Consider the following 23,780-nt stretch of genomic DNA (forward strand, 5'->3'; position numbering starts at 1 on the left):
AGAACAGAGCACTCAGCTACTTGCTTGTCCTTTTATTGGTTCTTTCTGTTAGGATAAATAAATTTGTATTATATCAAGTATAAACAAACAAAATGAAATGTTGGAATTTGTTGTTACTGTAGTTTTTCTTTCCCTCACAAATAGTATAAAGAGAATTGCAGTAGAAGATAAGTACTATGGTAGAGAAAATGCACTGTGCTGTGGGATTCCAGAGGAGGAACACATAAACAACGAAGACATGTGAGCTCAGCGCTTTCTGGAGGAAGTGACGTATCAACTAGGCTTGAAGGGTGACAAGAATTAGCCAGACAAGTTGGAGAAAGGGGGCAAGCAAGGAGCAGAATGTTCCAAGCAGTGTGGACAGAAAAAGTGGGAGAGAACTGAAGCCCGATCAGAATGTTGAAGGCACTCTGTGAGAAGAACAGGGACGAGGATAGAGAAGTAAGAAGAAGCTACATCCTTAAGATTCCACGGAGGAATAATATCCAACTAGTCCTTAACAGATGCTCTGACCCCAGGGTAAGTGAAGGGTGGCCTGGACTATAGCGTGAAGGCTGTGGGGAAGAAGAGAAGTGGACAGGTTTCAAGTGTGGGCTCTACAGGCTTGGTAAATGGCTGAATGTAGGAAATTAGGAAGAGAGAGAAGTCAAAATAACTTCCAGTTTTCCAGCTTGGGCAGATTTTTGGATCAAGGCATCATTATCTGAGAAAATAAACAGAAAAAATAGCTTTGGAAGGGCAAGAGGCACGAAGATGAAATAAACTTTGGACAGATTGATTCTGAGTGCATATGAGACATTCAATTCCACAGGGTTGAGCATGTGAGTCTGAATCTTAGGAGTAAAATTAGGCTGCAAATGAGTATTTGTGAGACATCAGCACGTAGACAGTAATTGGAGTAACTGAGAGTGCCAAAGAAGATGGGTCCTGGCAGAAGAGAAGAGGGCCTAGCATGGAACGATGAGGACCACTTCCATGTAAGGTACTGGCAGGAGAAAAGGAGATTGAAAAGGAGGACCCCAGGGAGGCAGGAAGAAAGCCAGGGGCTATGGCTTAGAGAAGCCAAGGTGACAGAGGGTTTCCAGACGCAGGGCCAGTCAGTCCAATTCAGCAAATATTTGTGAGTGAGCGCTATGTGCCAAACGCTGGGTCAGTGCAGTCAAATGCTACCAAGAAGACAGATTCCCTTCTAGCTCTTAACTGCTAGGAAGCCATTGCATTAGACTTGCATACAAAGCCTAAGAGACAGATTTGCAAACCACTTGGAGACGGGCAAAAGCAGTGTAGCTTAGCTATTAAAAGCATGAATTCCAGAGCCAGATACCGTGAGCTGAAGCCTCGCTTAGTTCTAAGTTAAATGTATGATCTTGGTAAAGTCTATGGACCTGTCTCTCTTTCTTGTATTCCTCGTGTCTAAAATAACAGTACTTTTCTATAGGGTGACTGTGATGATTGAGAAATCATCACTTGTATGAATTCTCATGGAAGAATGCCTGGCATGAGGTAAGCACTAAAAAGTAATCTTAGAAGTTATATAACAGGTCATCTGCAGTTTAGTTCAGGTGCTGAAAACACAAGCATATCGTAGCAATAGACGAATCTCCTGATGAGTTCTACCATTGACCCACTTTCCTTGGTCTTTCTAGAAGGACTCTGATTCCAGGTAATCAATCCCTCCCTCCCCAGGCTGGCCCAAGTCAAGAACTACATTCCAAAAGGCTGCACCAGAAAAGGGCTGTCTGGGGTGAAGAGAACGGCAGCGTGCTGGGCATTAGCTCTCTGATGGCAGACTGATGCCTACTGGCAGAGTCACCTGCAGCTCTCCTCTTCCACCTCACTGAGCCCCCGTGGCTCAGATTCTCGTGCAGTCACTGTAACTTCCAGCTCACTGCCTCCTACTGCTCATCAAGACAAATGGCAGGAAAAAATGCACCAAAAGACTGGTGGCAGGATACACGAAGTAGCTGTAGGGCAAGCTCAGATTGTCTCAAACTGAGTATTGGGATAACATTCCTGGACACCCCAGAACTGCTCTTAGGGAATTGAGCCCTGGCGTTCTCCCACTGGCCCACCCTGGCCGGCAGTCGAATAGCAAGGAGGTCAGCCGCTGTTCACTCCCTGTGAGCATTTGGCTGGCTGTGCTCCACCACGCCCTCTAGAGGAAGGCCCAGGAAGTCTCTGCATCAAGAGCAGCTGTGCTTCTCCTCTGCAACTGGCTCATTACGATTTTAAGAACCTATGGATCACAGAGTGAATCTGAATTTCTTTCTCTCATCGAGATGGCTTTATCTTTGTCCCTCTTTGCAATAATTTCTTCAGTTATCTATTTTTTAAATTTTGTAAGTTTACCTCGTAACCGTACAAGACAAAGTAAAAACTGCGTAGAAGAAAGCTAGCCATAAGTAATCATTGGATACCGTGGGATACTGAGAGATATGATGTGCTCCTCCTAATTAATATAGGAAGAAAAGGTGAAAGAGGAAGTGAGGAGGGGAAGGGAAAAAGAACAAAGACTATCCACGTTTTAAACAATTCTCAGAAGGATAAAAGAAAGAATTATCCCTTTACTCTGGAACTCTGTTCCTTGTATAGGAGAAAGTGTGGCTTTCATTGTCAGTCATAGTCTCATCAGTCATAGTCTCATCTCTTATCTCCCTTCCCATGGGCAAGCATCATTCATTCTTCCTCCCTCCCCCACTCTCTTCCTCTCACTGGGAGAACTGACCTTCACAGTATTCACCAAGTGACTTAGTAAGTGAAAGCAGAAAGGAATGGTTTTACAGTGGGGATACATCATAACAAGGGTGACGATGATGATGAAGAAAAAGAACGAGGAAGCAAAAATCAGAGAACTTTGTATATATTTGTGAGCTACCACCATCACCTAGAAATCTCAGTCTAATATGCAACTGCCAGCCACCTTTGAAAATACTTTTTACTTAGAAGGAACAGACATTTTCCAATTGCCCACACTGGGTGCTAGCACTGATTAGTAACATATGATTTAATCTTGGCAGGATTCACTGGAATCCTGATGAAGTATGATAACTGGGAATTTCATTTGTATTAAAAGGACTGTTTAAATGTTCTCTTCTAGAGGTCAGAAAATAATGTGACATAAATCCTTACTTACTGCAGATTTACTGCAGGGGAAGAATTCATTCGTTTGATTCCATCTAGCGAGTGTTGTTCCTGGACCATGGGAAGAGGAACACTGCCTCGGGCATGAATGCTGCCTTGATCTTTGCCTCACTCTGTCTCTTGCCTGGTTTAGATAACAGCTCTGCACTTCCTCTCACAGGCAGGCCTGTGGAGTTTGTTGAGGGCTGAATCAGTGCCATAGCTTCTGGGAACAAAGGGATCAATGACAGCTATCACTATCTTGAGGGAGCCCAAGGTCATTTCAGTCTTATTCGTCTCCAGCTGAATTTTGTTTTGGTCTTGGCCTAAGGGTCTGTGCCAAGTTGCATAGGTTATTGAAAGAATGATCCCTTTAATCTGGAATTTTGTCCATCATGCAGAAGTCAGAGCTGAAGCCAGCCAGAGATAGCTTTACACGATGGTTCAAGGTTAAGGCCTCTTGGCATTACATGACACAACCTCTAACAATCTCAACATTGTTATCTCTTGCTACTCCCGGCCTACATTCTTTCACTTATTCACCAAGCATTTGGGAGCCTCTATCTTCCAGGCCTTGTACTTGGCACTGGGGATACAATGATTAGCTTCCCTGGAGTTTAAGTTCATGGAGGATATGGACATTAACCAGAGAATCACATAAACCAATCCAAACATGAGAACATTTGAAGGAGAGAAGGCCTAGTCAGAGTCCCAGGAAGGCTGCCCTGAGGAATGTAGAGGGAGAATGGAGGCAGGGGAGGGGCTGTGGGGGCTTTAGGGTAGAGCACACAGCAAGTGCAAAGGCCCTGGGGTGGTCTACACACTGTGGTTTAGTATTAGTAATGTGTGGTACTTGTCTATTCCAGGGCTGGGCCTTTACAAGCCCTCAGAAGTGTTTGTTCTGTGTGTTGAACTGAACTGAGTGTTGTCACAGTGCACGTCCATGGCCTCAGCAGCAGCAGAACAGTGATCAACCTGTGGCACGCTGGTGGCAGTCAACGCTGCTTGTTTCTCTGAGCTGTTTTCTTTTGTTTTATTTCTGTTTCTGAAAGCAATCCCTTCCTAGAGCCTGACCTAGAGATTCTGTAACTATAAGAGGACATATGTATCTGCCAATCTCTTGACATCAAGTACAGCATTTTATAAGACTTGCTTTCATATTCCTTTCAGTCAAGTCTTTAAAAGATTTGTATTACATATTTCAGCATGCGAATAAGCCATACTTGCTTTTTGTCTTTTCTGTTTTAAGGTTATGTTTATACTCACAATATGGCAAAACCTCTTCAGCATTCAGTAGTTGGTTTTATATTATGAAATACTATGTAGGCAAGTAATATGCCAAACCCAGTGATAGACAGTTGTTTGCTTTGCTTGCTGGTTGTTTATTTCTTCTTCAGTTTGAATGTTTATTGTTATTTAACCTTGTACATGTTCAGAGGTACAAAATAATGATCCTTGGTTTCCAGGAAAGAAGAGGGGGTTTAGAGGAAAACACTGCTTAGTACAAAATGGCTTGTCCTATAAAATAGGACAAGTTAAAAAATTTTTATTTTATTGCTATATTAATTTGCTATATTAATTTGCTATATTAATTTTTTGCTATATTAATTTGCTATATTAATTGCTATATTAATATATATTAATTCATATATTAATTCATATTAATTCATAAACTGCCATGAGGTTAGACGAGATTTGAAACCTTTTGAAGCCCATTTCTATTAAAACTTAAAATGCTTTTTCACTAATGTTAAAAATTACCCCTTTATGTTACCACCAGAAATTTAATGAAGTCAGAAGACAGCTCCAATCAACTCAGAAGACAGTTCTGAGTCGGATGGGGGAAACAGAGATATGTTCTATAAGAGCTAATTCTGGTTGGCTCCTTGTGACATTAGGAAGCAAAACCCAATCTCTTAACCTGGACTCTTGTCATCTTCCCAGTGACCATCCCTCTCACTGCTGGAGAGGGAAAGGCAGGGAAATGCTAGAGGCCCCGTGTGGATTAATTTGGGGGAAATACAGAAATATTTTCCAAACAATTTAATTATTTAACATCGACTACTATGTGCCAAATAAAGAAGACAGGTGAGCAGTTGTGATGTAAATGGAGAATAAAGGGTAAAATGATAATGACAACAACAAAAAAGAAATATTGATTCGGTCATTGCTTCCTCCTTCAAGGAATTAAAAAATACAAGTAAAAGTACTGATTTATTTCAAGATTAATTTTGCTCACTGGACTCTTCTTTTGATCCCGGCCTACTTCTTAGACTGGACTGTGTGAACCTTAGCTTTAGAGTTGCTCTTTATGCATTTTTACATTTCATACTCTTAATAACCATGTGAACTAGAAAATATTACTTCTGTTTTTTTTTAGTATAAGAAAACAGTATTAGAGAAGTGAAATAACTTGCCCTGGGTAACAGAGCTAGTAGGTGGCAGAGATAAGAACTGAACCCAAGCCTGTCTGACACCAAAGATTATATTCAATCCACTCTGGTAGCCTTAAAGTGTAGTTAAGCTTTATGGTTTATCACAGGCTATTGAATATAGTTCATTGTACTGTATAGTAGGACCTTGTTGTCTATCCATTATACATAATAGTTTGCATCTGCTAGTCTCAAACTCCCAATCCACCCCTTCCCCACTGCCCCTCCCCATTGGCACCCACAAGTCTATTCTCTATGCCTGTGAGTCTGTTTCTGTTTTGTAGATAAGTTCATTTGCATTCAATATCCTGTGATACACCATAATGGAAAAAGAATACAAAAAAGAATGCATATTTATGTATAACTGAATCACTTTGCTGTATAGTAGAAATTAACACAACATTGTAAAACAACTATACTTCAATAAAATAAAAATTTTTTTAAATTAAAAAAAAGGGGGTTTCCCTGGTGGCACAGTGGTTGAGAGTCCGCCTGCAGATGCAGGGGACGGGGGTTTGTACCCCGGTCCGGGAAGATCCCACATGCCGCGGAGCGGCTGGGCCCGTGAGCCATGGCCGCTGAGCCTGCGCGTCCGGAGCCTGTGCTCCGCAACGGGAGAGGCCACAGCAGTGAGAGGCCCGCGTACCGAAAAAAAAAAAAAAAGTATAGTTAGCCTTGTTAACAGCATGGAAGGAAACGCTAGAGAGCCCAAGGAAGATTAATTGGCGGGAAATCTTTGAGAACCAAGGTTTAGCCGTGGAAGAGCTCAGTCATGGTCCCTAACACACAACCACTCAAAACAGAAGGCCTTTATATCCTCTGCTTTTCTCCTCTCTCCTCTCTCCCATCATCACCTCTTAGTTTCCTGTCATGAGACTAGCCAGTCTTTGGGCTGTGACCAGGTGCCTTTTTCTTCAGGGAGCCTTCTTCTGTTCTTTCTAAAACCCTTCCCTTGTTAATCACGTTCTTCTTTGTACTTTAGAAAATATCCTTACCCCACCCCCAAAGGTTTATGGAGTTATCAATACTTATTGAGAACCATGTGTTATCACTGTTCTAGGCAATGGAGAGACATCAGTAGGCAAATCAGACCAAAAAATCCTGCCCTCATGGGATTTACTTTCTTGTGAGGAAAAGCCAGACAAGTCAATTATACAAGATGTTAAAAGACACTAAGGAGAAAAATAAAACAGGGAAAGAGGACAGGAAGTGAGATAGAGGGTGTTACAGTTTAAAATGAGTTGGTCATGGAAAGCCCCACATTGAGAAGGTGACATTTGAACAAAGACTGGGAGAAGATGAGGTGTGAGCCATGTGGATTCTGGGGGGAAGAATTTCCAGGCAGAGGGAATGAGTGAAAAGGCCCTGAGGTGGGAGCACCCGGGTCATGTTAGAGGAACAGCAAAGAGGCCGATTTGGGTGAAGCCCAGTGAGCAAGGGGGAGAGTAGAGTAGTGGGAATATAATAAATTGGATATAACATGGGACCTTTCAGGCCAACTTTATATATATCTGCTTTTTCTCACTGCCCACTTTCCTCCTCCACTCATAAGATCATGGGAGTTTCATTTACAACCGAATCCGTCTCAAGTAGAAGTAGATACATAATTCTAGTTTTTTTTATTAAAACACACACACACACACCAAACAGTTTAAACAAAGACAGACTGGTTAATTTCTCAACCACTTTATTTCCTACCTTGGGTTCCTACCATGTTCCCAAAGGGATTTAACGGAACTAATAATAAAATGTAACATTTTGACACTATGAGCCGGGTACTATACTACCTGGTGTTTTACATGCCGAGTGTCCTCTGTTGCTTTTAATAACGCATTAAGGAAGGCAGTACTCATGCTAACACTCTTCCTTTTCTTCTTTCTCTTGTCTTTCCGCATTTTCTTCAAGCATCCTCACCTTGGCCATGTTTTTAGAATTCTGTTTATTACCTGTCAATCCACCACACCATTGCCAAGAACTACAGCTTTCTGTGGACCATCTCAGTGGGTAAACCATCACCTCATCATGTTTGCTTCATTTTCAATGAATTTATTTTATTTTACTTACAAATTTTTAAAATAAAATTGTATATGTGTACACATGATGATTTGATAGACATATACATAGTGAAGTGATTACTATACTCAGCCTGTTAACATGTTGTCTCTTTTCACATGGTTACTTTTGTGTGTGTGTGTGATGAGAGCATGTGACATCTACTCTTAGCAAATTCCCAATATTCAATACAGTATTATTAACTATAGTCATCATGCTATACATTTGATCTCTAGACTTACTAATCCTACTTAACTCCAACTTTGTACACTTTGACCAGTATTTCCTCTACCTCCCCAGCCCTGGTAACTACCGTTCTACTCTTTGCTTCCATGTATTTGACTCTTTTTAGATTTCACATATAAGTGAGATCATGTAGGTCCTTTTCTGTGTCTACCTTATTTCACTTAGCATAATGTCCGCAACGTTCATCCATGTTGTTGCATATCATAGGATCTCCTTTTTTAAGGTCGAATAATATATATATATATATATACATATACATACATACATATATATATACACACACACACATACATAAATATATATTTTTTATCAATGGGAACTTAGGCTGTTTCCATATCTTGGCTACTGTGAATAGTACAGTGAATATGGGAGCACAGATATCCCTTAGAGGTGGCTTTCATTTCATTTCTGTATATACCAAAAAGTGAGGTTGCTGGATCAAATCATAGTTCTACATTTAAATTTTTGAGGAACTTCGAAAACCATTTTCCATGTTTTTCATACTGTTTTCTATTAAAGGCTACATCAATTTACACTCCCATCAACAGTGTACAAGGGTTCTCTTTTCTCCATATCCTTGCCAACACTTATCTTTAATTTTTTGGGTGATAGCCATTCTAACAGGTGTGGTGATATTTCACTGTGGTTTTGATTTGCATTTCCCTAATGATTACTGATGTTGAGCACCTTTACATATACCTTTTGGCCATTTGTATGTCTTCTTTGGAAAAATGTCTGTTCAGGTCTTTTGTCCACTTTTTAGCAGGTGGTTTCTTGTTTTTTGCTATTGAATTGAATAAATTCCTTATATATTTTGGATATTAACCCCTTATCAGATATATGATTTGCAAATATTTTCTCCCATAGATTGTTTTGTATTTTGTTGATTGTTTCCTTTGCTGTGCAGAAATTTTTTCTTAGTTTGATGTAGTCCACTTGTTTATTTTTGCTGTTGTTGCCTGAACTTTTGGTGTCATACCAAAAAAGTCATTGCTGAGGCCAATTGATGTCAAGGAGCTTTCTCCCTACGTTTTCTTCTAGGAGTTTTACAGTTTCGGGTCTTATATTTAAAATTTTAATCTATTTTGAGGTGATTTTTGTGTATGGTATAAGAAAAGGGTTCAATTTCATTCTTTTGCATGTGGATATCCAGTTTCCTAAGCACCATTTATTGAAGAGACTATCCTTTCTCAGTGTGCATTCTTGGTGCCTTTGTTGAAAATTAGTTGACCATATTTGCTTGGGTTTATTTCTGGGTTCTCTATTCTGTTCCGTTGGCCTACATGTCTGTTTATGCATGTACCATACTATTTTGATTACTACATCTTTGTAGTGTAGTGAGAAATCAGGAAGTGTGGTACCTCCAACTCTGTTCTTCTTTCTCAACATTGCTTTGGCTATTTGGTGTCCTTTGTGAATACGAATTTTAGGGTTGTTTTTTCTGTTTCTGTGAAAAATGCCATTGGAATTTTGATAGGGACTGACTGAATTGAATCTGTATATTGCTTTGAGTAGTGTGGACAATTTAACAATATTAATTATTCCAATCCATGAACATTGGATGTCTTTTCACATGTTTGCATGTCTTACAATTTCTTTCATCAATGTTTTATATTTTTCAGTGTACAGATATTTCACTTTCTTGCTCAGATTTATCCCTCATTATTTTACTCTTTTTTGATGCTATTGTGAATGAGGTTGTTTTCTTAATTTCTTTTTTGTTGTTGCTGGTGTCACTGAATTTCTTTTAATTTTAACGGATAATGCAGAGCAGAATTTTCAAATGGGACTCTTTGTACCTCCATTTTAGGTCAGGTCCCAAAGGCTAAGAATGATATTACAGGGCAAGTCATCCTCACTTCTAAAGTAGAATTTTAGACCACCTATGAAGGACATGTGAAGATAGAGTAGAATGGGTTCATCAGTTCTGGTCCATCATCCACCTCAAGGCTATGTAAGGGGATGAAAGCATCCCTGGTGAGGATTTCTTTGGAGAGAGTTGGGGTGCTGTGAGTCAAGTCCCTTTTCATGGACGAGGGAAAGAAGAATATGCTCCCTTAGCTTAGTCCAAATGAAGTGTGGGTTCCAGACATCACTCAGATCTCTTGACCTGTGTGTACTGGAGTTTGGGACAAAGGGGATTAGTGCCCTACTCAGGCTAAAGAGGCTACATTGGGAGCCTATGCTTAAGTAGCAGTGCTAAATGTGCATAGAGAAGAGAGATACGGCCATACTGGGGAAAAAGAGCACTTCCCCAAACAGGAGGCCAAGGTACATGTTTTCCCAGACAAAGCAGAATGCCACAAAAAGAAATCTCACCCAGGAAAAAATACTGAGAGGAACAAAAAAGCTCCCAAGCTGACAAAGCCCCAGAAGCTAACAGGCAGGGAGGGGAGGAACGCAGGAGACCGAAAGAGAAGCATGGCCCATCAAGGGGACAGGTCAGTCACAGATTTCTGAAATCTGCCAAAGTGCCCCATGAGGTCAAGATGGCAATTTTTATTTTCCCCAGCCTTAGGGCACCTAAGTCAGATTACAGTCAGCCTGACAAGGAAGGTCTTTCCTTACCTACCCCTCCTCTTTTTCCCCCATTATATGATCTCCAAAGAGACAGTCAAGCCAACAACTAGGACTGGAGAACAGGATGGAGCCAGGAAATCTCAAAGACATCTCCCATGTCTGTCCCTTACCCACCCCCCCACCCCCACCCCGAGACATAAAAGACACAACCTCACATCCCAGGCTTCCACAGCTGAGGTAGACCCACAGTTGGTGGGAAGGAGGGAGAGGAGTTCTGAACTGAATTAACTTTTGCAATTTTGACATTACATTGACAAGCTTTTTAAATTATTGACACAAATCTGTTCTTGTGGCTGAAAGGGACCAGATAATATTTATTATATGAAAATCACCAAAAAAGCCAAGGAAAAAAATTACCTAAAATTTCTTTCAGAGGCTAGGCAGAAATTCAACAGAGCTCATTTGGACAGGGAATGATGGGGCAAAAGAAAATTATTTTTTCTAATCTACCCAGTTCAGTTTATTTATTCAACTGAAAACAGAGGTAAAATTTATTTGTAAGTTCAGGCTGCTGCTGTCATAGTGATTGAGTTCATCAAGCTCAATTGTCTAAGACTTTGCCTATTCTTATGTAAAATTAAACTTGAAAATTTAACTTATATTCTCAAATAGTAATATTTTCACTTGGCCTTCCATTCTATTGCCATAGCATTTATTGACATAACTACCCAGTCTCCTTGACAGATGTGTAATTGTACTCCATTCATTCACCTGCAGCACAAAGAGGCTTTAAACCCACAATGGCATTGACTGGAAAATTGCACTTAAAAGAATATAGGTCAGCAAATACATCTAAACACATCCAAGTCAGCCTCATCAACCCCCAATGTCAGGATAAGGTGGGTATTGACCCTCAGGTCAACGTAAAGGAGATGTGTGGTGTGAAATCTTAATTTCTACATACAACTGTTTTCCCATGGAAGGCAGATAGTTTGGGGAACATGTGCTCACTGAAGGACTAAAGGTAATGTGTATTGCTGGATTACTAGTCCAGAAAGGATCTGCAAGACTCCTTTGGGGGAAGATGACAGTAGGCAGGACAGAGCTCATCACACATCATGTGGTGTGTTCACAGACACTCAATAATTAGGAAATGAACTGAATAGGACGTCCAATAGCTTTTCCCCAGACATACCTCACCCAAAAGGGGGAAAACTGAATAAACACATACCAAGGTAAGTCAGTCATCAAGGAGGCTACCCTTGACTTATGGGTGACAGGAGTGGAAAAAATTGAGAAATTCTTTAACAACCTGTAAAGTCCGTCCCAGGTGAATGGTTGTGAGAAAGATGTAATGTCCAGAATTTCCTAGGATTCAAGGGAGAGCACTGGGGTTTTGTATGGATTCTGTACATAACTCTGGGCAATAAGAATTATAGTATAATGATGTTGAGAGGAAAAGGAGTAACGAATGGAGGAGGGTCTTTTTCTCCAATTTATTTCCAACTGAGGAAATGTCAGCCCCACTTCTGGAGGCAGCATTTCTCAGAAAGCACTGGTCCAGAGAAGGAAAGATTAATATAGGCATAGCTGTCATATTGACCTTTTCATAGCAGCAATACCAGCTTCACACTAGAAGGGATTTATTCAATGTCTAACGACATTTATTGAGCACCCGTCATGTACTCTCAGAGGCAGTAAGACTTGGGCTTTGCAGCTGACTGTTTAGGTTGTTTCACTTTCTGCACGACTTTGGGCAAGTTAATTAACCTCTTTGTGGTTCAGTATCTTCATCTGTAAAATGGGGATAATGACAGTACTTATACCATTGTGTTTTGGGGAGGGTTAAATGAGATAATACATTTACTAGTTTAGAATAGTGCCAGGCACATCAGAGGCACTCAAGTATTAACAAACATTGTTAACATTATTGCTCAGTACTATAATACAATCATGGCAGTTGGTAAAAATTTTTAGGTAATAACTAGAAAAAGAAAACCTGGAAAGCCCTTGTGTGATAGTTTTATAAAAATATTTTATTTATTCCTCCACATTTAGGCAGACAACCCTGCTGAGGCTTCTGTCACACACAGAACTCTCAATTTCTACATATGCCCATTCTAGTTCAGACCATTATCACTTTTAATCTATATCATCTGGTCGTCATCATTTGGTCTTCTGTTTTACTTACATTTTTTATATACTCAAAAAGCCATAGTGGATGTTTGTTGATGTTCAGACCGCAGATCGAATCCATAGCCTATTAACCTAAGTTCACCTCCACCTGGTTCCACCTCACCTAAGCAACTTGCAGCCCCCTTCCCAACAAGCACTGCCAGCACTCATCCTGCTTGTCTTCCTAGGTCCTGCATGCATTTTATTTTATGTCTTTGCTCAAGACCATTATGTGAAGATCTGTCTCTCACCTTTCTTCTATTTGAGTCTATATTTCTTTCCAGACCCCCTGTGCAACTTTCCTGATTCTACTCTCCATGACCCCAGAACTCATTTACTTTTCTTAATTTTCGGTGCCTGGATACATATGATAAAGGCAGAAATGATCAGACAGCAACAGAGGTGTCCTGACCCTTGAAGACAGGTACGGCATGACCAGAGAAGGTGTCAGAAGTTGCTATCACAAACAAATCACATAGCCTTCTCATTGCCTTGCAGAGTCTCTCTGGGACCCCCCTCTTCACTTTAGAATATCCAGATCTACAAATGATCTAATCGGCTTCCCCTGTATTTGTGTTGGACTAATCTCATCTAATTCCAGGTTGATCTCCCACCCATTTCTGACAGGCTTTCTCATAAATTAGTAGTTTCATTGCATCCCCTGTGGAACTACTTCCTTCAGTCTGTACCCTTCCTCTCTGATTCCCCCCACTCGCCAAGGATCAGGTGTGCTCACCTGGAGAGCTGGCCAATGGTTAGAATCAAACTGGATATGGTATTTCACTCAAAGCTTCCAGGAGTAGAAAGATCCAGACTGTAAGGATTATCTAAGTTTTTAGAGAGAGCTTAATATCAAAAGTAAATGCCATAAGGTCCAAGAGTTGTACACAAAAATAGGAGGCAAAGCCAAAAGGTCTGTGGCATGGTAGCCAGTGAAATGGGAGGCTAGGCAAGCGGGTCTGGCTAGATCGTAAACTCTGTACAGCAGGGGGCCTGCCTGCCTCATTCATTACTGTATACCAGCGCCTCAAAAATTCCTCGCTCGTTGTCAGCACTTGGTGTTTGTTGAATGAAAGAAGGTCTTGGATGACTGCTACAGTCTGGGCTGGTGTTTCTGAGGCTATGCTCTCTGAGGTTTCTGAGGTTCTGCTCTCTGAGGCTACGTAGTCTAGAGGCAATTCATGGCCAGTGCGTTAGAAGGCACAGGGCTCTGCTCAGGGCAATGGAAGGTTGGAGTTACGCCAGTACCGTCTCATCCTAGATTTGTCTGGGGTCTCTATGGCTCCATGCAGGCTTGTCTCATCTCACCACTTAGCTTGTCAGCCTCCTGTCTTTTTCTAGGACAGTGCTGCGAATGCAGCTGGCACTCAGAAAACACCAGTTAGTTCAGGTTGAATTGAGCTGGGCTTCCCTGTGTAACTCTTGAAGTTGGCTGTGAGTTATAAGGTTCCATTGTTTCCATTACTTTCTACATTTGTTTCAAGAATATCCTTTCATTGAGGAAAAAAAAAGAATATGAATTGGATGTTTGCAGCAAGATCTGTAGCTTAATAATTATGACTGAATTATATAGTTCACTACATCTTAGAATTTAGAACAAAACCATAGCCTTTTGAAGTTGGTTTCCATGACATGTTCCACCCCATTTCCTTTCTTAAAAGAACACAAGGGCGAATCCTACCAGCTTCTGAGGCAGCTAGTCATCATGTGATTTCACAATTACCCTCCAGATTGCCAGGATGAGATTTAGATTTTTCAGTTGTAATTCAGTGTTATTCTAAGCAAATAAGTTTCACTTAGATATAAGCAGCCATTGATTTAACATCTTTTTTTGACATATAAAAATCAGACTGAAAATTATCCCAAACATTATCTTGTTACTATCTTGACAGAGGTCCAGATTTTGTAAAGTGAGAAATATTATTATACCTGAGCCTGGAACTAAAACAGGGTTTCTCAACCTCAGCACTATTGACATTTTGGACCTGATAATTCTTTGTCCTGTCATATGTTGTAGCATCCTCAGCCTCCACGTAACAGATGCTAGGAGCACCGTCCCTTCCCCCATTTTGGCAACCAAAAATGTCCCCAGACACTGCACATGTCCCTGGGAGGGGGGCGGAGGCAAAATCACCCTGGTGAGAACCATTGATCTAAAACAGTCCTGAGGTCCAGTGTAATGGGGCCTTATTTTTAAGGAGGTCTTTTGATTCTCCAGAAATTTCCAAACTGTATCACCTTAGTATCATAGCAGATCAGGTAGCAGTTTTTCTGCTTTTAAACAAATATATTTATTTGACTGTGCTCTTTCAACCTCTCTAATACTAGTGCTATATTAGATTGTAGACTCTTTGAAGATAACAAATGTCCTTTCCTTTTTCTTGAATTTCTTCACAGAAATAAAAATGGTGTTTGAAATGATGGAACAATTTAGTATATGTCAACTAACCCCACAGAAAACTGAGCTAGAAGAAATTCATTTGTGCTTTCAATTAGCAGAATGGATACGCCATGACAGCATGATTCTTTTTTTCTCTTTTGTTCACTGTTGTATTTCTAGCACCTAGAAGAGCACCTGGTACATAGGAAGTGCTCAATAAACATTTGGTGAATGAATTGTGTCACTTCCCTTCTAAAAAAATGTTTAATGAGGTCCCTCCCATCTCTTAAGGTATAACATTTAGAATCCTTAGACTGGGTCTGAAGGCTCTCTTTATTCTGCAGTTTCCAATCTTCATCCCTGCTTCTCTGCTACACAATCCCACTCCTCTGACCCGACTTTACTTACTAAAATTTTCTCAAATCCCCATGAATATCTTCACCAATGCACAACAGCTCATTTTGTTCTCTTTGTTTAAAATGGTTTTTCAAGCTCTTAATAGTCAAATACATACAATACATACTTCAAGGGTCAGCTTATTTCATCTCTCTCTGTAACGCTTCCTGACTCCACGAACTCATAGGCACCCTTCCATACTCAAAACTTAAGACTTCTTGGTCCGTATCTCTCCCTGAGCATTTTAATTCTATAAAACACTGCACCTTTCACCTTACTATTCGGACTTATTTTCATATGTGTATGTCATCTCTCTCCAAGTACAAGGCAACCTTTTAGAAGGCAGAAACAAATTATCATCTTTTTTTGACACCATGCAGTCTATTAAATGATATCTACATAGTGAAGGAACATTATTCTCATTTATTCTTTTTCATTCATTTATTCAACTAATATTTTTGCATGCCTACTCTGTGCTAAGCGTGCGTGAGGAAGCAACATAAATATGGTCCCTGTCCTCATGAAGTGTTTAGACCATTTGGAGAAAACATGGCATCTAATATTTTGAGAACTAGATTTATAGTCAGAAGACTTTGGTGTGAATACTACTTTGCCACTTATTAGTTATGTGGTCATTTAACTCTCAGCATCTCAGTGTCCCCATCTGGAAAATGGAAACGGTAATGCTTACTCTGTCTACCTCTCTTAATAGAGAATATCAAACCACATTGAATTTTAGGTGCAAACGTCTTCTAAGTGATAGGATGTGGTTGTTTTAATTTGTCCACAAATTCTTTGACACTTTTTCCTTCAAGAAGTGGAGCCCAATTCTCTGCCTCTTGGGTGTAAGCTGGACTTAGTGACTTGCTTTTAACAGATAGAATATAGCAAAAGTAATGGTGTGCAATTTTGCAGACTGGGTCATAAAAAGGGAGGGTGGTTTTTGTCTTGGTGACTCTATTCTTTGAATTACTTGGTCTGGGGGAAGACAGCTGCCATATTGTGAGGCTGAGACTTCCTGCCAACGTGTTCAAGCTTGGAAGCAGAGCCCTCACTCAGCTCCAGTCAAGCCTTCAGATGACAGGAGCTCCAACCAACAGCTTGACTACAACCTCATGGAGGAACCTGAGCCAACCACTCAGCTAAGCTGCTCCTGCCTCATGTAAAACCACGTGAGACAATATATGTGTTATAAGTAATTAACTTTTGTTTGGGTAATTTGTTATACAGCAGTGGATAGGTAATACGTAGAGTACAGTACTAAAGAGACTTAAGGTATTAATGTTGAATATGCTAATATTTGTTGAATGAAGAATATCATAATTTACTATGGTTTATTGCTGAATGATGAGTTAAAAGTGGAAGAAGAAGAAGCATAAAAAAAGAAAATTACAAAGCCTTAAGAACTAGGAAACAATCAGATGGATGTAAAACTTCTGTTGGGTGATTTGCAGGCATTTCTCATCCTGCCACATGCTTCATTTTCTGAGAAATATCAACCTGTGACAGTGACTTCAGGCTATATGCTAAAGGCTACAGGCTATATTGTTCATTCCTGCTGACTGCTTTGTCTTATTCCATTTTCAGTTCTCATTTTGAGCTAAAATTGATAGTTTAATTAAATAAGAAATAAAAAGCATACTTCTACTCTATGTAGAACATCCTTTTCTGTGTTAGAGAAAGTCACCTTGGCTCTTTGTTAAACAAAAAGGCCATAGATATGGAAATTTATGATTTGTTTGCATCACTGCCAACTTCTGAAAGTCACTGCTATCCCTTTGCCACAGTAACACTGACCCAGCCTGAACTCCATTATTAATAATGCCACTAGGAGGCTGAATTCAAGTCCACACCAGTCAACACCAGTCAGCCACTAGGAGGCTGAATTCAAGTCCACACCAGTCAACACCAGTCAGCCACTAGGAGGCTGAATTCAAGTCCACACCAGTCAACTTTGTCAAAATTAATATGAACCAGAACAAATTTAAATTTAAAACTATCTACCCACCTCTGGCCCACAGGATCCCCATTTACAACCAATTTCTTAAACACCCTACTGAGAACATAGTTGTGGAGGAGGACTGTCAATTTATTAACTTATTTAATAATAAACACAGAACTTAAATTTCTCATTGAAGATTTATTGACCCTGATTTTGCCAGGTCTTCAAGTGAAGGACTTTGGAAACTGTGCTAATTCATTTAATCCATGAGAATAGTACTTAACATATTTACCTGAAATGCCATAGGCAAGAACAGGGCATGAACCATACAAATTTTCTGAAAATTTTTCCTTTATCAACCTACTTAGTTAAAGGATTAATAGCTCATGGGAAGTAAAACAGTATGAAAACATCCTTACCTGTAGCAGATATGCTGTTGGCTGGAGAAGGCTGGATGCCACGGGTAGATCCTGTAGCATCAAGCAGAGAATCTGTTGGAGGGTTCACTGAGCCTGGAGGGATTAAATAGACATGGGTAATGAACAAAATATTGTGATAGGAAGATAAAGTAGTAACTTAGTTCCCCCCAAACCTTTACTTATTCATCTAACAAATTATTATTGATTAAAAACCATCATTACTGCCCTGCTATGGGCAAGGCAGTGGAATTTAATGGTGGATGACAAAGACATGGAGCTTTCTTTAAAGAGCATACAGCCTAGAAAATAGATAGGTAGCCAGGCACTGTGTTTAGTGCTGTGACAGCAGAAGTGCAGGGTGCCACGAGAATGCAAAGGAGGGGCACCAACCAGCACTGAGAGGTCAGGGAAAGCTTCCTGGAGAAAGAGACATTTAACCAAAACCTGGTAAAACAATTACTGCAGCTAATGCTTTGAGGTATTTGGAAAGTAACCATACAGTTTACATATCCATAAACCCACAAATTTTTTTATTACTAAGAGTAGAAACAATGATACAGCTCTCCAATGGGACACAACATCAATAAACCTAAGACTGATGGTATTATTGTGCTCTTTCTAAAATTTCTATTTTTTTCATAAAACTTTTATTTGGCTATAGCTTTTCTCTCTCTGTGTGCGTGGGGTGTCTGGGATGAAAGAGAGGCTGGAATACGTTGTTTTACTTATCACATTATACATTCACGTCATTTCCTTAATAAGTCTCCATTATTGTACTGTAAAATAATCCTATTAGCATTTTAAAACAATTTAAAAATGTAAGAAGGACCTATTGACTTTAGGAATATGTGGATTAAATATAATTAAATGATTTCCAGGCTAGGGGATTTTGTGATTTTTCTAGATACCATGGCATTGGGTACAGTATAACACATCTGATGAGCTGTATCAATTATTTGGACATTTAATTAGAAATTATACTATTGTTCCTATTCTTTAATTTACTTTAAGGAATAAGTATATACAATTTAAGCTATGTCACTTGATAGCACATAGCGCATTGGAAGGAATTTGTTTTTGTGATCTAAATGCATCTATGTTTTATTCTCATTGGTAGTTTGTTATTGCTATTGGATATAAGTAGTACTCACAGCTGGCTGTGACTTGCTATCATAAATGATCCCTTGCTATTAATCTCTGAGGAGGTTGGGGGGTACTTATATGGAGAGTATGTGAATAGGTCAGCAGAATGACTATTCTCTTCCCCTTATGCCATCTGGGACAAGTTTGAACTCTTCAGCATGACACACAAATCTGATCATGATTTAATCCCGCATTACACTCCTATCTTCATTTCCTGATGCTGACTATTATCTTTTACATCTCTTTAAAATCACACCCTCAGGACTTCCCTGGTGGCGCGGTGGTTATGAATCCGCCTGCCAATGCAGGGGACATGGGTTCAAGCCCTGGGCCGGGAAGATCCCACATGTCATGGAGCAGCTAAGCCCATGCGCCACAACTACTGAGCCTGCACTCTAGAGCCCACGAGCCACAACTACTGAGCCCATGAGCCACAACTACTGAGCCTACACGCCACAACTACTGAAGCCCGTGCACCTAGAGCCCATGCTGTGCAACAAGAGAAGCCACTGCAATGAGAAGTCTGTGCACCACAATGAAGAGTAGCCCCCCTGCTCAGTGCAACTAGAGAAAGCCCACACACAGCAACAAAGACCCAACTCAGCCAAAAATAAATAAATACATTTAAAAAATAATACACCCTCAATCCAACAGGTAATATTTCAATCCAATTTACCAAACACAATGTTCTCCATGACTTCTTGATGTTTGTGCTTACTGTTTCCTAATACTTTCCCATCCCAAACTTCCTACTATGTACCTCTCAGACTTGAAGAATCCTAGGGATCTCTGTGATGCACTCATAGCTCTTAATGTTTGCCCTAGCGAAGGCCTCATTACTTCATCACTACACCTCTCAAGAGAAGTAATTGTTTTGTTTCTCACTGTATTTCCAGTTCCTGGCAAATGCAAGTGGATGAATTGAATGTATACAGATTTCTTCTTAACATTCAAAGAACAAAGATCAGCTTTAAGTACATACGTGACTGCTGGTGCATCATCTTCCAAAGTAGTAACCTTAATGAGATGGAACAGGCCTGGAAAAATAATGCCTAGGTGTTTTTCTCTGCAGATTGATTAGAATAGAGGTTGGCAGACTACGGCTAGGTGAAATCCCACTCACTGCCTATGTTTGTAAGTAAAGTTTTATTGAAACACAGCCATGCCCATTTGTTTATGTACTGTCTACGGCTGCTTTTGTACTACAACGGCAGAGCTGAATAATTGTGGTAGAGACCATATGGTCCACAAAGCATAAAATACTCACTATCTGGCAGATTAAAATCAGAAAATGTTTGCCAACTCCTAGAACAGAAGTTGTTGATAGGTTATGCTCAATCCTAGATTTCCAAAATGGGAAAGAAGCATTTAGTTTTCATTTGTTGAATATTTCTACTTTAAGATATTATTTTGCCATGTTTCGTCACCAAATGTCTTTGTAAACTGAGGGCTTCTTGGTACATACAACCTCAGAGTGCATTAGGACGTTATTGCAAGATTTGCATTTTGAGATGAATCCTTTGCTCTGTGACAAAAGTGAGGCACAGCTTCACTGAGGGCATAAAGAGCCCTTTTAGTTTCAGACTGGCCTATAAAGGAGAAACTCTGTCTTGGTCAAAACAAAACTAAGAGGGTATAGTACTCCATCCGCTCACAAGTGTGTCTGTTCTGCACAGGACTGGCAGGGCTCTCAGGACCACCTTCATGGGCAGCAGTGGCCATGTGTTTGTCCCACAGGCAGCTGGGTCAATTCTAGAGCTTCTTCAGAGCTTGAATCAGCCATTAGCTGGTCCACCCAGAAATGAACTGAACCCCGTGGTTTGCTAGGTCCTTGCTTGTCAAAATGTGGCCCATAGCATCTCTTAGGATCTTGTTAGAAATGCAGGATCTCAGGCCCTGCCCCTCCCAACCCCTCAACTTACTGAATCAAAATCTGCTTTTTAACAAGAACCATAGGTGATCTGTATGTATAGTAAAGTCCTTTATTGATACTCTCAGTATTCCCGGGATCAGTCATGGGTATGAGGGAAATCATAAAACCAGAAGTATTTTTCTGGCATACGTTACCTTAATATTCAGTGGTCCTCTCATCCCACTATCAAACTATCCATTTTTAATCCTCTCTCCACATCCCAAAACACACATACACACTCTCACACACACTGAACCACTCATCAACCCTTAGCTCTCTTTGTATCCCAAAGGTCTTGATCTCGACAGTTACAGTTAGAAATCTATTTAATCAACAAGACAGGCAGAATATTACCCACCTCAGGAGGTATCTGCACTCAACTCTTTTTTTCTTTTTATAAATTTATTTTATTTATTTTACTTTTGGCTGCGTTGGGTCTTCGTTGCTGCACACGGGCTTTCTCTAGTTGCGGCGAGCACGGGCTACTCTTCTTTGTGGTGTGTAGGCTTCTCATTGAGGTGGCTTCTCTTGTTGCGGAGCACGGGCTCTAGGTGCATGGGGTCCAGAGCGCAGGCTCAGTAGTTGTGGCGCATGGGCTTAGTTGCTCCGCAGCATGTGGGATCTTCCCGGACCAGGGCTCGAACCCATGTCTCCTGCATTGGCAGGTGGATTCTTAACCACTGCGCCACCAGGAAGCCCCTGCACTCAACTCTTGAACTGAAAGAAACAAACTATTCCCTCTACCCCCAAAAAAACAAAACAACTCTTTGTATATGCCAAAACATTGACTCCTCCACGCTACAATATTAGACATTCTGACAGACTTGGTTGGCATGATAGGATATTTTTAGAAAGAGCTTATTTTAAAGTTACTGTTGAATCATGACAATTCTTCAGGCCCTGGTACTCGAATAGCTGCCTGACGAGCCACCTTCACCTTGACCCCTTCCCCTTTCTGAGTTTTCTAGAATAAGAATCACTGAGCACTTGAATGTCCCGAGAGACAGGTGGGTAGGTAGGGAAAGAAGCACCTCAGAGGGCTGTTACCTTGCAGCCTTCCAACATTGTTACTCTTTTCTGGGAACAAAAGAGAGCAAAACGTCCTCGCCTTCTCTCCCTAAATCTCCTTTTTGTTCTGTAATAGTCTTAGAATTTCTCTACTTTAGCACTAAGAGACAGATTTTTCTCCTGTATTTTCATGTCAATATCTGTCCCACAAGGCAATGACGCTTGCACAAGGCATCAGAACTTTACTCCAGAGTTTATAAAGCATCCAGCAGTACTACTGCAGGCAGAAAGCATGTTAGGAAGTAAATGTTTAAGAACTTACAACAAATAGGAAAATAGGACATGGCAGTGCTATTGCTTTGCAGAGCCTCAACTATATCTTCTAAATCATTCAAAAGACAAATGTCAGAATATGAGCAGAATATAAGCTATAATTTTGGGAAACCGAACTGTTTAAGATTTACTGTCTTTAATATTTGATCGTAAAGGATAAAGACTCATTTGACAATTTTAAATTGCCTAAAATTATACTAGATCAGGGCTGTCCTGTAAAATTGAAATTATGGTGTGCTTTGAGTATCAGAATCAGTGCTCTTCCTTCTTACCTTAAAGAATATTCACTACTTTCTGATCTTAAGACAAAATACAGTTCAAGAGAATGAGAAGGAAAGCCTGGAAGAAAATGTTTGCAAAAGATATATCTGATAAAGAACTGTTACCAAAATATACACAGAATTCTTAAAACTTAACAATAAGGAAACAAACAACCTGATTTAAAAATGGGCCAGATGGACTTCCCTCATGGCGTAGTGGTTAAGAATCCACCTGCCAATGCAGGGGACACGGGTTTGAGCCCTGGTCCGGGAAGATCCCACACGCTGCAGAGCAACTAAGCCCGTGCACCACAACTACTGAGCCTGCGCTCTAGAGCCCCCAGGAGCCACAGTTACTGAGCCTGTGTACCACAATTACTGAAGCCCGCACGCCTAGAGACTGTGTTCCGCAACGAGAGATGCCACCACAATGAGAAGCCCGCACGCTGCAATAAAGAGTAGCCCCCACACGCCGCAACGAAGAGTAGCCCCCGCACGCCGCAACTTAGAGAAAGCCTGCACACAGCAACGAAGATCCAACACAGCCAAAAATAAATAAATTTTTTAAAAAGTTAAAAAAAAATAAAAATGGGCCAGAGACAGATATCTCACCAAAGAAAGTATACAGTTGGCAAATAAGCATATAAAAACATGCTCCACATCATATGTCATCAGAGAACACAAATTGAAACAACAATGAAATACTGCTACACCTATTAGAATGGCTGAAATCCAGAATATTGACAGTACAAAATGCTGGCAAGGATGTGGAGGAATAGGAACTCTCATTCATTGCTGGTGGGAATTCAAAATGGTACAGCCACTTTGGAAAACATTTTCTGGGTTTCTTATAAATCTAAACATACTCTTACCATACAATCTAGCAATTGTGCTCCTTCGTATTTACTCAAAGGAGTTGAAAATGCATGCCCCACAAAAACCTGCATATGAATGTTTATAGAAGCTTTATTTTTAATTGTCAAAACTTGGAAGCAAACAAGATGTCCTTCTGTGGATGAATGGATACATAAACTGTAGTATACGCATCCAGTGGAATGTTATTCAGTGCTGAAAAATAAATCTATCAAGCCATGAAAAGACATGGAGGAAACTTAAATGCATATTACTAAGTGAGAGAAGTCAATTTTAGGACAGTGAAATTTTAGGGCTGTAGGACCTAACCTAACCATAATGATGAGTACATCGTTTGCCTAAATCTGTAGAATGTACAACACCAAGAGGAAACCCTAAAGTAAACTAAGGACTTTGGGTGATTGCTATGTGTCAGCGTAGCTTCATCAGTGGTGACAAATGCACCATTCTGGTGAGTGATGTTGATAATGAGGGAGAGGATGCATGTGTGGGGAGAGGGTATATGAGAAATCTCTGTACCTTCCTCTTAATTTTGCTGTGAATCTAAAATTGCTCTAAAAAATAAAGTC

The 23,780-nt window shown here is 40.3% G+C and overlaps 1 protein-coding gene across 1 annotated transcript in view; it reads right to left on the reverse strand.

Moving 5' to 3' along the window:
• The window catches only part of CD96 (CD96 molecule), an 85,266-nt gene that overhangs the window by 19,315 nt on the left and 42,171 nt on the right, over nucleotides 1-23,780 (reverse strand). Inside the window, 1 exon segment of the mRNA XM_019923301.1 lies at nucleotides 17,683-17,775. Coding sequence (XP_019778860.1) covers nucleotides 17,683-17,775 — 93 coding nt within the window.

Source organism: Tursiops truncatus, chromosome 4 (genome assembly GCF_011762595.2).
Source record: "Tursiops truncatus isolate mTurTru1 chromosome 4, mTurTru1.mat.Y, whole genome shotgun sequence".
Classification (NCBI taxonomy): domain Eukaryota; kingdom Metazoa; phylum Chordata; class Mammalia; order Artiodactyla; family Delphinidae; genus Tursiops; species Tursiops truncatus.